Below are 14,088 nucleotides of genomic sequence, written 5' to 3'. Positions count from 1 at the left end.
GCATGGAAGCATGACAGCAGCAAATGCCAGGAGCAGGCTGGGGAAGATGAGTGAGAAACAAATTAACTCTTTTGGGTGGTAGCAAGCTATTGTATAGGCTTAAAGTATGACCAAACCATACCCTTCTGCTTGGGTTTCTATGAGAATGGCAGGTAGACTTTAAAGGCAGGACTTCTGCTGTGCTGCTTAATTATGTTCGTGGGAAGGTCACAGGCAGTCTTGAGGCTTTGTTTTGGCCACATGTGAAATAAAGTTAATTAATTGCCTTACCATGCTAGCTTGTGTCTGAACTCACATTTTAGAATGTGCTTGGGTAACTCTGTAAAACAGATTTTATGTTAATTCTGTCAGTAGCTTTGTCACTTGAGTAGGATAAATAAACACAGAAAGTTGTAAGAGGTAGTATTGTGAAACATGTAATTACAAGCAGCCTTATGACCTTGAAGATGTCATGCAAAGCTTCCAGCCTGATTTCAAATCAAATGCATTTGAGTAAGTACCCGGACTTGATGTTTCGCCCATCGCTTGTTTTCACATGAAGAAGTGAAAACAATAGCAATAGTTTCCAGCCATATAATAGTGATGAAATGTTAGTAGGTGAATCTAATCCCTCATGAATTATTAGAAGCTTCTTCAGTGTCTTGAGCCTAACCGAGTGAGGTTCTGCTAACAACAGCAAATTGTGCATTAGAATTCTAAGGCCAGAAACTTGTCAAATTCTGATCCCATCTATCCTCAGTCAAAATGCTATGTGCTGTGTCTCATCTCTGTATGAAAAGAGGTAAATAGGTAAACTCAGGGAAGGACAGAATACAAGTAAAACTTCTGTATTTTGGCTTATTGGCTTTTTGGTGGGGAAAGCATCTCATTAACCTGATTTAGGGAGAGATATTTTAACTGAAATCTCCTTCAGAGCCTGCAGCTGTGTAGTTGATCTTTCTATAGATACACTTATGAATGTGCTGAAATGTTACTCACCCAGAATCTTTTTCTTATTGGGGGGAGGAGGGAAGAAAAATGCCACCAAAAATGTTTTAAGCATGAGTGCTTTGAAGTGAGCAGGAATTTATCATGCTTCAATAGGTGTAGAGTTCCAAAGCCCTCCCAAACAGTTCAGGGAAACCCAGCTGTGCACACCTGGTGAGCTTTAAATCTGTCTGTAAACTCATCAGTCTCCAGCCAACTGCTCTTACTGCCTGCACCCCCCTCATTTATTTAGATTTTGGCTTTAGACATTTTCCTTTATGGCAACTACCATGAAAAAAAAACTAAAACTATCCAATAGTAGGTGATTTCCAGAATTCTGTTTCAGGATTCAAGATTAATAACCCTCAGACATATTTATTTCACTAGGTTCTAATTTTTCCATGACATATTTAATACCTGACTTACGTATCGCTAATCAGATAAGCCCAAACTGTTGCCTGCTTCCTGTAGAATAAAAGGAGTTTATTCGTCATTTACTAATAAATGCTGGAGAAGCATCATCTGAAAAGTACCAAATGGTCATGTTCAATGTCTGTGTTTCCATTTTCTTCAGTATTTCTGAATGCACTGACAGTGAGGCTGAAACAGTTATGCAGTTACGAAATGAGCTGAGAGATAAGGAGATGAAGTTGACTGACATTCGGCTAGAAGCCCTTAGCTCTGCTCATCAGCTTGACCAGCTTCGTGAGGCGATGAACAGAATGCAGGTAAGAAGTAACCACCTCAAATATTGCAGTTTTGTTGATGTGTTAAAGACTGGCCAACCTGCCCCACAGTAAAGATCTGGAAGAAGGTAAATTTGAAATTTTTAAATGCTTACTTAAAGTTGTGTTTATCCTGCAAGCGTTAAACCTCGTACCTTCATTAAGAGTCAGCTTGAACACATGAATTCTGCTGCCCTCAACTGCTGTTTCAACCCTGAAAACATGTGGGAAGATCAGTTTGACTGTCAGCAGCCTCTTAAAATGCTCCCATGCTCTCTGCCTTAATGTAGCTGCATTTCAGTGTTTAGTGAATTTCCACATTTATGTTTTCTAGAATACTTTGAAAAGTTTCATGGAAGGGACGTTGTAAGAATTAAAATCATTAATTTATTTAGATAAAATATGAAAATGGCATTTCTGCTGAACTGTTCTTTCTTCTGAAGTTACTTATGTTGCTGTCTTTTAAGTGTGTTTTCACTGTGCCTTCTAACTCCTGACTTTCTTTTCAAGAGTGAGATTGAAAAACTAAAAGCAGAGAATGATCGGCTGAAATCTGAAAACCATGGCAGCTGTAGCAGGGCTCAGTCTCAGGTTTCCATTTCATCCTCTCCAAGACATTCAGTGGGTCTCTCTCAACACAGTTTGAACCTCACAGAGTCAACCAGTCTCGGTGAGTTTAATGAGAAAGGCAGTGGGCAGGTTTTATCCTGCACTTGGATGATTTGGTTTGGTTAGCCATGGAAAAATGAAAGCATCAAAATTATTAACAGTTGAGGTGTGGAAATATGTCAGGAGCTGGCACAAAGCCTCCTTTTAAAATGTTGTCATAGGTCTGCTACACCCTAGATTGGAGTTGTCCAATTATGACCTCAGCTGCCAAGAGTCATGTTTAAAGCCATTTAATAGTGTACATTTCCCAGGGGATATATCATAGGAAGGAAAATACAGAGTAACTAATAATTTTCAATGCCCTTTGCTTTTTAAGTGATACTGATATTTGGTAGGGAAGTCAGTAAACCCATTCTTACGTTTTACCTTGGGGCATGTGAAGCCCAGATGTGTTGTGTTTGACTACAGTAAGTGTGTTGGCATCGACCAGGATAGTCTTCATTGTTATTAAGGTACAGCTATGAAGCCGTTGATGTTCTCTATTCACAGACATGCTGTTAGATGACACTGGAGATGGCTCTGCCCGGAAAGAAGGAGGCAGACACGTCAAAATAGTTGTCAACTTTCAGGATGAAATTAAATGGAAGGAGGTGAGTTGTGTTTTGTGCCTAGCTTTAAAATACAAGTGACTGTGGAATGTGCCAGGGAATTCAAATTTATTGGTGTGTCACTAATCTTAGACAAGGCACTCAGCTCCCTCCCACTTCCATGGAACTGCTGAGACCCAGCACTGTCAGTTCAGGTTGTCTCATGGACTCACCTAACTGGTTCTGAACTAATAGTTCCTGACTCTGAACTAATAATGAGAATGATCCAGTGTGTCAGTAGAAGGTGCACTGAAATGCTGGAAGCGCCAATATTCTGGAAGAATTTAATGGATCCAAACTAGGACATCTGTATGTTATCATTCTAGTTCAGGTTTTCCTCTGGTACAGCTATCCCATTTTGAATGACATCTGTCAGTCTCCACTTGCAAGTAATTGAAAGAAAGAATCCTAAATACCTGTTTTTACAGGTGTACTTAAGAAATAATTTTGTGTCTTTTGTAAAGGGACACACTCACAAAAAATCTGACTAGTCAGAAATAAATTTGACTCAGCAGATTTTGTTAATATTTGCAGCCCTGGGTAAGCAAATTGGCAGTAAATTATAATGCTGTCTCTATGTAACTATTTATACATATAACCATGTATAATTTTTATGTATATATGTAGATTTCTATGTCTGTGGCAGCATTTCTGGAAGTAAATAGAATAAACCTTGCAAAAGCAATAGAGTTGATTGTGAAGTCATGGGAAAATGAACATCCCATGAACTTTCCTGCCTAGAATTCTCCAAAGAGTCTTTCTGTCATTTTGGATTGTTCATAGGTTGGTTAATAAAAACCTTTTGCTTAACGTCAGCACTGCATAAGTGTCCTTTAGATTTGTTACTCCAACACTGCAGAAGATGTTTAGAAGAAAAAAAGGATTTCATATAGCATTCAGAATTCACCATAGAGAGTGGTAAAGATGCACCACAGTAAAAAATGAAAGGGAAGAAAAAAAAAAGCTCTTTTAATAATACTAAACAGACTTGCCTGATACGGTTAGGATTTATTTATTAACTTCACATTTCTGTGCATTTAGGATTCGAGGCCTCGCACCTTCCTCATAGGCTGCATTGGAGTGAGTGGCAAGACCAAATGGGATGTTCTGGATGGGGTTGTACGACGATTGTTTAAGGTTAGAGAGTACAATTTGCTGGGTGCCTGAATTGTCCTGTTCAGTTATGACGGTGCCAAGCAATATTGAATTTGCTGTGATGATGGCTATTCGAGCATAGAATGAAGGCCCCCCTGGCTTTCAGTGCTGGGTTTCAGTGCTGCCTAACTTCCCATGTCCCTTTTTCACCCTAGGAGTATATCATTCACGTGGATCCTGTGAGCCAGCTGGGGCTGAATTCAGACAGTGTTCTGGGCTACAGCATTGGAGAAATCAAACGCACTAACAGTGCAGAGACACCTGAGCTGCTGCCCTGTGGTTATCTAGTTGGAGAAAACAACACTATTTCAGTTACCGTCAAAGGTAGTTACGCTTGACCTGTCTGTTGTAGCTCTCACTAGTTGCAGTTTTATCAAAGCTTGCTGTGTCAAGAAACTTAAAGAAGTAGAAACTTTTTCTTGTGGGTTTTTATTTACTGTGCCTTTTATTTACTGGTCCTTCTATTTTCATGTGATAGAGACAGCACTTAGAGTATGCAGCATCTATAAATTCAGCAGATTTTCAACCTGTGACAGTATGAAAAAATTACTCAGCAGTTTTCTCCACATATCTTGAACTCTTGCCTGGAGTTGTCCTAGAGAAGATCTCACACCACAAGGGATGGGGTAGAGTTGTTTGAGCAGCAAAGTACCTTCCAAATGTATAAAGCCTCAGAATTTCATTACGTCTTTGTGAGAGCTATAGTTGTTATTTCCTTCATGCAGAGCACAAAAACATTTGGATTTAACTTGCTTGATTGGTCTCGCTGAAGAATCCTCCATTAGGCACCAATAAGGAGGGATCCCAGAATTCTTGGGATACCTTAAAATCTGGATTATTTTCAAAGTGTATGGTTTTCTGAATTCTCATTACATCGTACTGCTAAGAATTTACTTCTTACATTTCTCATATAATTTCTCATTTGATTTCTCAGGGAACCCTTTTTATATGAAAACTGAACTAGGAAACTAGGTTTCAGGGTTAAAAACCCTCAACCTGCTGCATTTTGAACATTGCACCAGTGAAATCTCAAACACAGGTCTGCATACAGAGAGACCCTTGCCAAACACTGCAGCTCAGCTTTGAAATTTGGCTAAGGGTAGTTTGATTTTTTAATATTAGTGTAAAAAAATCAGTTACCATGGGTAGCAAATCAGTGGAAAGACAAAATAAGCCATGAAATACCTCAATTTACTGAGGCCTGATGTAAACCCAGGGTATTCTGCTTACTTGGAATACATTGTCCAATAGTAAATCCCAAATGAAATATTGCTTAAGGTCTAGCCGTATCTGTAAAGCTGCAATCTGATTTTACATTTAACTTGCATTGACTTGACTTGTACTTTGAAGGTTCATCTGTGATAACAGTTTTCAGTAAAACAGAAATGTATTTAATCAGTTTATGGAAAATCACTTACATATACCTGTGAGATATAAAGCTGCCTGTATAAATATTTAATATACCAAGTAACCATTGAGGTGCAAACATTTCGCTGTGTGATCTGCCAATTTCCCTTCCTGCTGTTTATTTTGAAGCAGAGTGTGTTTTTCCTGAGCCAGTTCTGCCTAAAGTGACTGCTGACATTGCATAAATGCTTATCAGTAGTGTTCTGTTAGAAGAGATAACTATCAGCGTACAGAGACGTTTAATTACAAGTGTTTGGGAAAGCAGGGGGAGTTGATGATAGCTGGAGGTTTTGTGTAGTGATTCAAAAGTAAACAGGTAAATTCTGGATTAATTAATACCGTACAAGGCAAAGTACTGTAAAATGGATGGTTTGCATGTGAAAAGTGTGGCCTGGAATCATTTACTAAGTGTGATTTTGGGGGGTTTTCCTACTTTTTGCAACATACAATGTTGGTACAGTCACAAAATAACATTTTCCAATTCTCTGGTTTGACTACCTATTTATTTCATCGAATCACAAAATGGTTTGGGTTGGAAGGGACCTTAAAGCTCATCTAGTTCCAACCCCCTGCCACAGGCAGGGACACTTTCCACTAGACCATGTTGCTCCAAGCCCCATCCAACCTGGCCTTGAACACTGCCAGGGATGGGGCAGAATTCAACAAATCTTGATTTGCTTTTCATCATCATAACTACTTGGTTAAAAAAGAAAACTACTTTTAAAAACTGAGGCAGTTTGGCTAAAGATGGTGAATCCCTCTAAATGAGGAATCTTTTCCTGTTGCAGGTATCTGCGAGAACAGTTTGGATGGTCTGGTGTTTGAATCACTGATTCCAAAGCCTATACTGCAGCGTTATGTCTCTCTCCTGATGGAACACAGACGGATTATCTTATCTGGCCCCAGTGGCACTGGTAAAACATACCTAGCAAACCGCCTGTCTGAGTATATGGTCCTTAGAGAGGGCAGGGAGTTGACTGATGGCATTATTGCAACCTTCAATGTGGACCATAAATCCAGTAAGGTGAGGACACAGAAATCATCCTTGCATGATTAATGAAAAACAAGGGACTCCTCTGTTACTAATCCATCAAAAACTGATTTAAAACTTCTCTTTTTAAAGCATTATGTTAATCCTGATAGGAAAAATATTAAAGGTTCCAGAACTGCAGATTCACCTGACTATGGGCCTGAAATAGTAGGCTTCCAGGTGTATACTTAAACACCTAAAGGTGTCATGGTTTTTCAAGTGTTCAGGAGATTGAGAATTGCCCAGGAAGTTAAACACCTGCATAAAATTCCCAGAAGCTTAAGCAATCCCTATTGCATGTGGGCATTCTTCCAGACACCCTCAAATGCAACTCTAGGCTGTGAAGAGTTTCTGCAGCTGCATGTATCAGCAGTTGTAATCTGCATATGCTGGGTTTGGAGTGACTGTTGTCCAGACACATTCCTGCACTGGTAAGGCATGTCTGTGCTTTTTGATGTTTTGCGGGGTTTGCTGAATATACCTCCAATGAATGTCTACATTAAAGAAAAAAACAAACTCTATATTTAATGGCCTTAGGCACGTTTTCCTCTGGAGGAAAGGAATGGTAGGAATTGTGGTTGTAGGCGACTGGTAAAATTTGAGGTGTGCTACGGAATAAATGCATTTGTGGAGAGAGTTGAACAAGTTTCTGAAACGAAAAATACATTTCAGATCTCTGAGTGTCAGATTAGGACAGCATGAATGAGAAAACACATACCAAATTACAAAATCTTACCCCCCCCTTTTAAGCCCTTTTCTCACAGATGTCGTTCGAATCTTCAGCATAACTTAGAAAGGAGAAGTAAAACCATATTATTCTGTTTTCTCATGGAAAATGTATGCATTTGTAAAATTTCAGGCTCTTCTGCTTTAGATTTTATTACAAAGGTAGCAGTTTATTTTGACTGTATTTTCAAGGAATATGAAGAAAACTACTTTCTTTCTTTCTCTCTTTCTTTATATATTCTCTGCAGGAGCTCCGCCAGTACCTGTCCAACCTAGCAGACCAGTGCAACAGTGAAAACAATGCTGTGGATATGCCTCTTGTAATAATTTTGGATAATTTGCATCATGTTAGCTCCCTAGGAGAGATTTTTAATGGACTTCTAAACTGCAAGTACCACAAATGGTAATGAAATACTCTGAGAACACATTCCACATTTCAGTACTGCAGTAAGACCACTGCTGTTGCAAAATATGATCACAAACCCAATACCTAGATGAATTTGGTCAAGTGGACTGAGATGGGTGGACTGTCCGTATTGTGGACAGCATTCCAGAAGTTTTATTCTTCATTAAACGATCAGTTTGTCTAAAATCAGTAATGAAATAGTAGTAGAGGGTTTGGATAATACGTGTTCACATCATGCAGCAGATCTTCAGTACTGAAGCCCCATTTGTAGAGAAATATCCTGCTTTGAGATTTCTGTTTTACTTTGAGAATTTGATGATCTTAGAACTCAGATTCGCAGTAAATTATTCGGTCGTAATTAACTTCAAAAACGATTGACAGAAGAGGCTTGAGTAACCCTTTGTAATGTCGAGATTGTTGTTTTTTAAAACAAGTCTGATTGGCTTGATTTTGTTTTGGTTTTTTTTAATAGTCCGTATATTATTGGTACAATGAACCAAGCCACCTCCTCAACACCTAATCTTCAACTTCACCATAATTTCAGGTACTGTTTATTCATGTTTCTCGTTTATGTTTGTGGGCTGGCAAAGGAATAGTGGCTACTGAGTCATCTGAAATTGCTCTTATCAGGTGAAATAGCAAACTGAGGGAGAAATACCCTTCGCCAGTAGTTGCTGCCCTAACGTGCAGCTTTGTTATGATGCTGTAATTGAAGTAACTGCAATTCATAATACTTCCAGAGGATTGTTCAGATATTTCATCTTGTAAGAAATTTTAAGTAAGACAATATTTAAGCAAACTGAATGAGAAATAAGCTGAAACAATGCACAGTACAAGTTGTTGCAGCTACTGAGCTCATCATCCCAAAGTAACTTTGGCTAAGAAACATATACAACAGGGATAACCCATTTTGATCATGATAATAATCTAGAAATAAGACAAATGTAATCCACAATAGTCAGGTTCAGTAGCATGAAAGAGAATGAACCAACATCTCTGCTGTTCTGCCCTAGATGGGTGCTATGTGCTAACCACACTGAGCCAGTCAAAGGCTTTCTGGGCCGTTTCCTGAGAAGAAAACTAATTGAAACTGAGATCAGTGGGAGGATGAGAAATACGGAGCTGGTTAAAATTATTGACTGGATTCCCAAGGTCTGGCAACATCTGAACAAATTCTTGGAGGCTCACAGCTCCTCTGATGTTACTATTGGTAAGTGCTCTGTCTGTATGCCCAGGTATATGTAAATAGATGTGTTTTGTTTCCTTGTATAAGGGGTGTATCTGTACATTTCTTTGTTCTAGATCAGGTTAAAAAGGTTTAAACCCCTACTTTCAGACGGCAGCGTACTCTGAGGCAAACTGTACAAAATCTTTATAGACATTTTTTTTTTCTTCTTCTAAATAAGAAGTCCTGGCTACAGACTGTGTTAGGAAATCTGGTTGTTTTCACCTTGAAGTCTGTAGTTTTTAAATTTGATTCAGAGGATTTTTGAGCTCTCGCAAAGAGCAGTTCACCAGCTAGCTACTTATGTTCTCACATCTTTGGCTTCTTTCTCCAGATAACTTGGAAGTAGTTGTTTGGTCCTGTTTTTGCAGCATATCATGATTGGAATTTGAGTGTAATAATCTGAATTTTCCTCTCCAGGTCCACGGCTCTTCCTCTCCTGTCCGATAGATGTAGATGGTTCTAGAGTTTGGTTTACTGACTTGTGGAACTACTCCATCATCCCATATCTTCTGGAGGCGGTTCGAGAAGGGCTGCAGGTGAGCAGGCAAAAATGAAAAATCATAGGTCTTGAGTGGTATCCATTGAAAAGGCAACACAGCATCAGACAAAACTGAATAATGGCAACACTTTCTGGAGGTATAACTTGCACGCTGTACACCTGCATGTCTTTGAAAAGGTAATCTAAATTGTCATTAATTTTAGGCAGAATTATTCTCTTCAAATAATTTTGAATTGGGCAGTGAAAGCACTGAAAGTCCAAATTAGATTTTCTGAGAAGTGTTCAGATGCCAGACTGCTGACATTTTCAGTGGGGGGAGTCAGACACCAAAATATCTTTCAATTATCTGTTCCAGAAGCACACCTTCAAATTCTACTATGCCACTGAAAAATACTTGTGGTCAGTAACTTAGTTATGCAGAATTTTGCTTTGTAAATCAAACCTTTCAACAGAGGAGGAACAAAGCTGTATATGGAGAGAGAGACATATTAATGAGTGACAGGATCAGTATCTGTGATGTTTTGATTACTTCTCAGTCTACAGGATTCATTTATAATTCTTTCAGAGTCCGTAGTGAAATCATCACTGATTGCCTCTACTTAGTAACTGATTCATACTCTAGCAATTTGGATAGCTTTAAGCATCACCATGCAATTCTTAGCATCTGCAGAACTATAAAGCTTGCTGGATTCAGGAGGGTTCAGTGGAGGATTGCTGTGGACTTGCCATGCAATTATGGAAAAAAAAGGGCTTTTTTATTCTTTGGTCCTCTTTTCACAGAATACAGCACGTAATTGGAAAGACAGTTTTGGCAATAGCCTCATCAAATATCTGCAAATCCTGGACATTGCATGCATGAAAGCTAAACATGAGATCACACATACAGAAATTAAAAGGTGGATCACAGCGAGAGTCTAGAAGGTTGGAAAGTTGCTAAAGATGGATAGAGAATAGGAAATCATGGCAAGGCATTGGGAGCTTGTGTTTTGATATGAGGACTAATGCCATTCTGAAGGCATAATTACATCTGATACAGTTAGGAAGAGAAGAAGGTACTTCTCCAAGTAGAAATATTTATTATAAAGATAAAAATGTGGAAAAAGTTCAGGAAATAGCAGTAAGTATCATTAAGATACTGGAAGCATTATTCAGTGAGGGAGATGAGAAACTCAAACTATTCAGTTTATTCAAGAAGAAGCTGAAATATTTTTGTTGGTCTCTGGTCCTCTGCTTTAGCCTTTCATGGGGAAAAAAAGCCTAGTGGATGTTTGGCAAGTTTTGACCAGAAAAATCCAATTTGTAAGAAAGATATGGCTTGTCATTGGTAAGAATAATTAGCAGTTATAAAACTTCACTTGCAGAAGTTGTAGGTTCTCCATCACACAGGTCTCTGAAGTGTTTCTGAAACATGGAATACCTCCACGTACAAGCTCCATAGAGAAACAGTTGTGTTGCAGAATGGTTCCTTCATGTTTATGAAGTACAGTTCTCGCCATTCTGCTACTGCTTAGGGCTCACCACTGCAGTGTTTGTTAGGATGCCTTGCCATGAAGAGCTTCTACTAATGGCTTCTTACAAATCTGTGAAATACATGAGTTCTTCGACAAGCTTGGGTTAAAATTTGGGCAATCTGCTGTTGCCATTTGAAATTTGTCAAGTGCCTGACAACCTCATTTTCTTTGTGGTAGACTTTTAGACACAACAGTGGATAGATCCAACAGTGCAGAGCACAGAGAGGAACTTTGTTAGAACAGAACTGTTACATAAAACTTCCTATAAAGGAAGGTAATGGGAGCCAGTAATCTTTTTCACCTAAAACAAAAGAAAGGAGCGCACATGATTCTGTTTCCTGCTGAAATGGAGAAAACTGATACTCACAGTGGTGCTTGGGCTGCTTGTAGCTCTCACGTTGCTGATCAGTAAGTGAGGAAAGTAAAAACAGATTAGTAACAGACCTGTAGAACAAAGTTAATAAAACTTTTTGCTTGCTGGTTTTGCCTGATACCTGCATCTTTCCTTAGGTGATTTGAATGGCTTGCATTGCAGGTGTAAGGATGTCACTTTCTCATGTTGTGCTTTAGATTCTTTATCTGCTTCAGTTCTTTTTCCCCAAGTTTCACTAATTCATTTCTATTTAAGTAACTTCTCTTTTGTTTGGTTGATGGATAAGAATAATGTTTCAGACAGTGTTGTACAGTATTAACAAGCTAATGCTTTCTAGCGTGTTTCATTTTGGCCTATTTTCTGTCCCCCACACACCCACAGTGGCTCCTCTGAGAACACCTCTTCTCTCATGAAGTTGCATGCCAGAAAGGAAGGGTGGACTGTTGATTTCAGTCTGATCCCAGTGGAGCTAAATGGAACTAATTTTGTATCTCTGTTTCTCATTTAGGGAACTATTTTGGGTCAAAGGCGAGTAAGCCAAATGGATCCTTAGAATAATTGCTGCTATTGGAGCTGAGCTTTTTTATTCTTCAAAACAGGGATCTGAAAATTAGAGGGTTAGATAAAACCCAAGTTCTTCCTGCTTGGTGTATCATTATGGAGTGCAGCACCAGCAAAAAGAGGAATCAAAGTCCCTGTAGCTTCCTGCCACCATCGCTCATACTCCAGTCATTCCTCTTTAGTACTTTGTGAAGCAAGCTGTTTGATCCTTGCTGCCTTAATTGCTCCCTAGAAAAAGTGCATGTGAAAGGGATAGACAGACCTGGCTGCTGGAAGGAAGTAGTGAGTTTGTCAGTCTTTGGTCTGCTAAAGGTACCTCATGATTTCATATACTGAAATGGGAATTTTACTCCCTAGCTAGTTTTCATAAGCGAGCCAGGATCCACACAGACCTACATAGGAAAGACATGAAAAACATAAAATCCTCTTCACTTAGCAACTGACATGTGCTGTAAATTCAAGAACAGATTTAAAATAGGAGATCTGGTTTACCACAGCTTGAAGATGTTATTCTGGGAAAATAATACAGTGCAGCTGAAGGCTGAAGAGTATTTGGGCTGTGGAAGAGGCTGTTAAAGATTGGCTAGCACCATCTGCTGGGCACTTTGCTTGGGCTGAGTGCTGCTTCAGAGTAAAGCAGAAATTAGTATTTAGAGCAATTTAATACTTTGGGCATGCAAAAAATTAAACCACAAAAAACCCAAAGAAGAAATAGTGATGAGAAAAGTGAGATACTCTTAGATTTGTCAGCAAGCTGATGAATTTCTTGGTAAGAGCTCTGGTTTTTCCCCTTGTGCACTGTGCAGCAAGGAGATAGTTCTCTGAATTCGAGTGACAAAATGCCAGTGACCAGCTCCAGTTGCTGAAAGATGTTTAGGCTGAAATTTATAAAGCAGAATTAAGCATTTCTAAAGACACTTGAAGCTGTATTTATGCTTTAGAGGGTCTTGTGGCATTAAATCAAGTGTATTTAGCTAATTGAGGCAAACTGAATATAACAAGGGGAGGAACATGTTTGGATTCAGTAACACTGTTCAATACAGGAAAAGGTTTTGGAACAGAGCTTGCTTTCTTGAAATAGGAACATAACCACAAATCCTACTGGTGCTTTTTGTTGGTTGAATACAAAGGAATTCCTCTGACTTGAAAACCTTTTGCTATGACATACATCATTATTGCCTGATGACAGGTCTCACATTTCCTCTTACACATTCCACTGAGGGTGGTTTCCTGACAACAGCAAATGCAGATAAGGCAGCTGCTGGTGTGACCCGGATGTTGCCAGCGTTGATGGCCTCTTCATATACTGATTTCATCTAAGTTAACTTTATTAAGTGAGGTTACTTTCAGGTCTCTCTTTCTTCCAACTGGTGTCAAGAGAAGGACACTGCAGTCTTACAGGAGGTGGTCAAGACACTTCCAGATCAGTTGCCATTAAAAATTGCTTTGTATGTCATTGGGGTCACTTGTTTATGCTCATCTCTGCTCACAAGTGTTTTCTGCAGTCCAAGAATCACAGAGTCACAGAACGGTTTGGGTTGGAAGAGCCCTTAAAGCTCATCCAGTTCCAACCCCCTGCCATGGGCAGGGACACCTTTCACTAGACCAGTTTGCTTCAAGCTGTGTCCAACCTGGCCTTGAACACTGCCAGGGATGGGCATCCACAGCTTCTCTGGGCAACCTGTGCCAGTGCCTCACCATCCTCACAGAGAGGAATGTCTTCCTGAGATCTAATCTGAATGTAACCTGTTCTAGTTTAAAGCTATTCCCCGTTGTTCTGTCACTACACACCCTTGTAGAAAATTCCTCTCCAGATTTCTTGTAGGCCTACTTTAGGTATTGGAAGACTGTTACAAGTCCTCCCTGAGCTTTCTCCAGGTATGTTAATTTTGGTTAGGAAGGAACCGAATTAAGTGGTTCACTGATAGGAATGTTTTATGTGGTTTTGTGCTTTTCCAGTTGTATGGGAGGAGAGCACCCTGGGAGGATCCTGCCAAATGGGTGATGGACACTTACCCCTGGGCAGCCACCCCACAGCACCATGAGTGGCCTCCTCTGCTGCAGCTGCGGCCTGAAGATGTGGGCTTTGATGGCTACTCAATGTCACGGGAAGGCTCAACTAGCAAACAAGTTCCAGTGAGCGATGCCGAGGGAGATCCTTTGGTAAGCTCTCTCATTTCTGAAACGGCAGAACTGCTTCGTTTCCCTTGTTTCTAGGGATTAGAAAGAGGAATAAGAAAGTAAA

The 14,088-nt window shown here is 39.6% G+C and overlaps 1 protein-coding gene across 3 annotated transcripts in view; it reads left to right on the top strand.

Moving 5' to 3' along the window:
* NAV2 (neuron navigator 2) overlaps nucleotides 1-14,088 on the top strand; it is a 223,542-nt gene that overhangs the window by 204,735 nt on the left and 4,719 nt on the right. For all 3 annotated transcript variants that reach the window (XM_065683421.1, XM_065683423.1, XM_065683422.1), the window contains 11 exons: nucleotides 1,541-1,694; nucleotides 2,202-2,361; nucleotides 2,850-2,950; nucleotides 3,989-4,084; nucleotides 4,258-4,426; nucleotides 6,298-6,533; nucleotides 7,514-7,668; nucleotides 8,144-8,215; nucleotides 8,685-8,881; nucleotides 9,317-9,435; nucleotides 13,803-14,006. In XM_065683421.1, coding sequence (XP_065539493.1) covers nucleotides 1,541-1,694; nucleotides 2,202-2,361; nucleotides 2,850-2,950; nucleotides 3,989-4,084; nucleotides 4,258-4,426; nucleotides 6,298-6,533; nucleotides 7,514-7,668; nucleotides 8,144-8,215; nucleotides 8,685-8,881; nucleotides 9,317-9,435; nucleotides 13,803-14,006 — 1,663 coding nt within the window. The remainder of the gene's footprint in view (nucleotides 1-1,540; nucleotides 1,695-2,201; nucleotides 2,362-2,849; nucleotides 2,951-3,988; nucleotides 4,085-4,257; nucleotides 4,427-6,297; nucleotides 6,534-7,513; nucleotides 7,669-8,143; nucleotides 8,216-8,684; nucleotides 8,882-9,316; nucleotides 9,436-13,802; nucleotides 14,007-14,088) is intronic.

This window comes from Lathamus discolor, chromosome 6, assembly GCF_037157495.1.
Source record: "Lathamus discolor isolate bLatDis1 chromosome 6, bLatDis1.hap1, whole genome shotgun sequence".
NCBI classification, from domain to species: Eukaryota; Metazoa; Chordata; class Aves; order Psittaciformes; family Psittacidae; genus Lathamus; species Lathamus discolor.
Note: the sequence above shows the minus strand (reverse complement) of the source record. Positions and strands in the feature narration are given on the sequence as shown.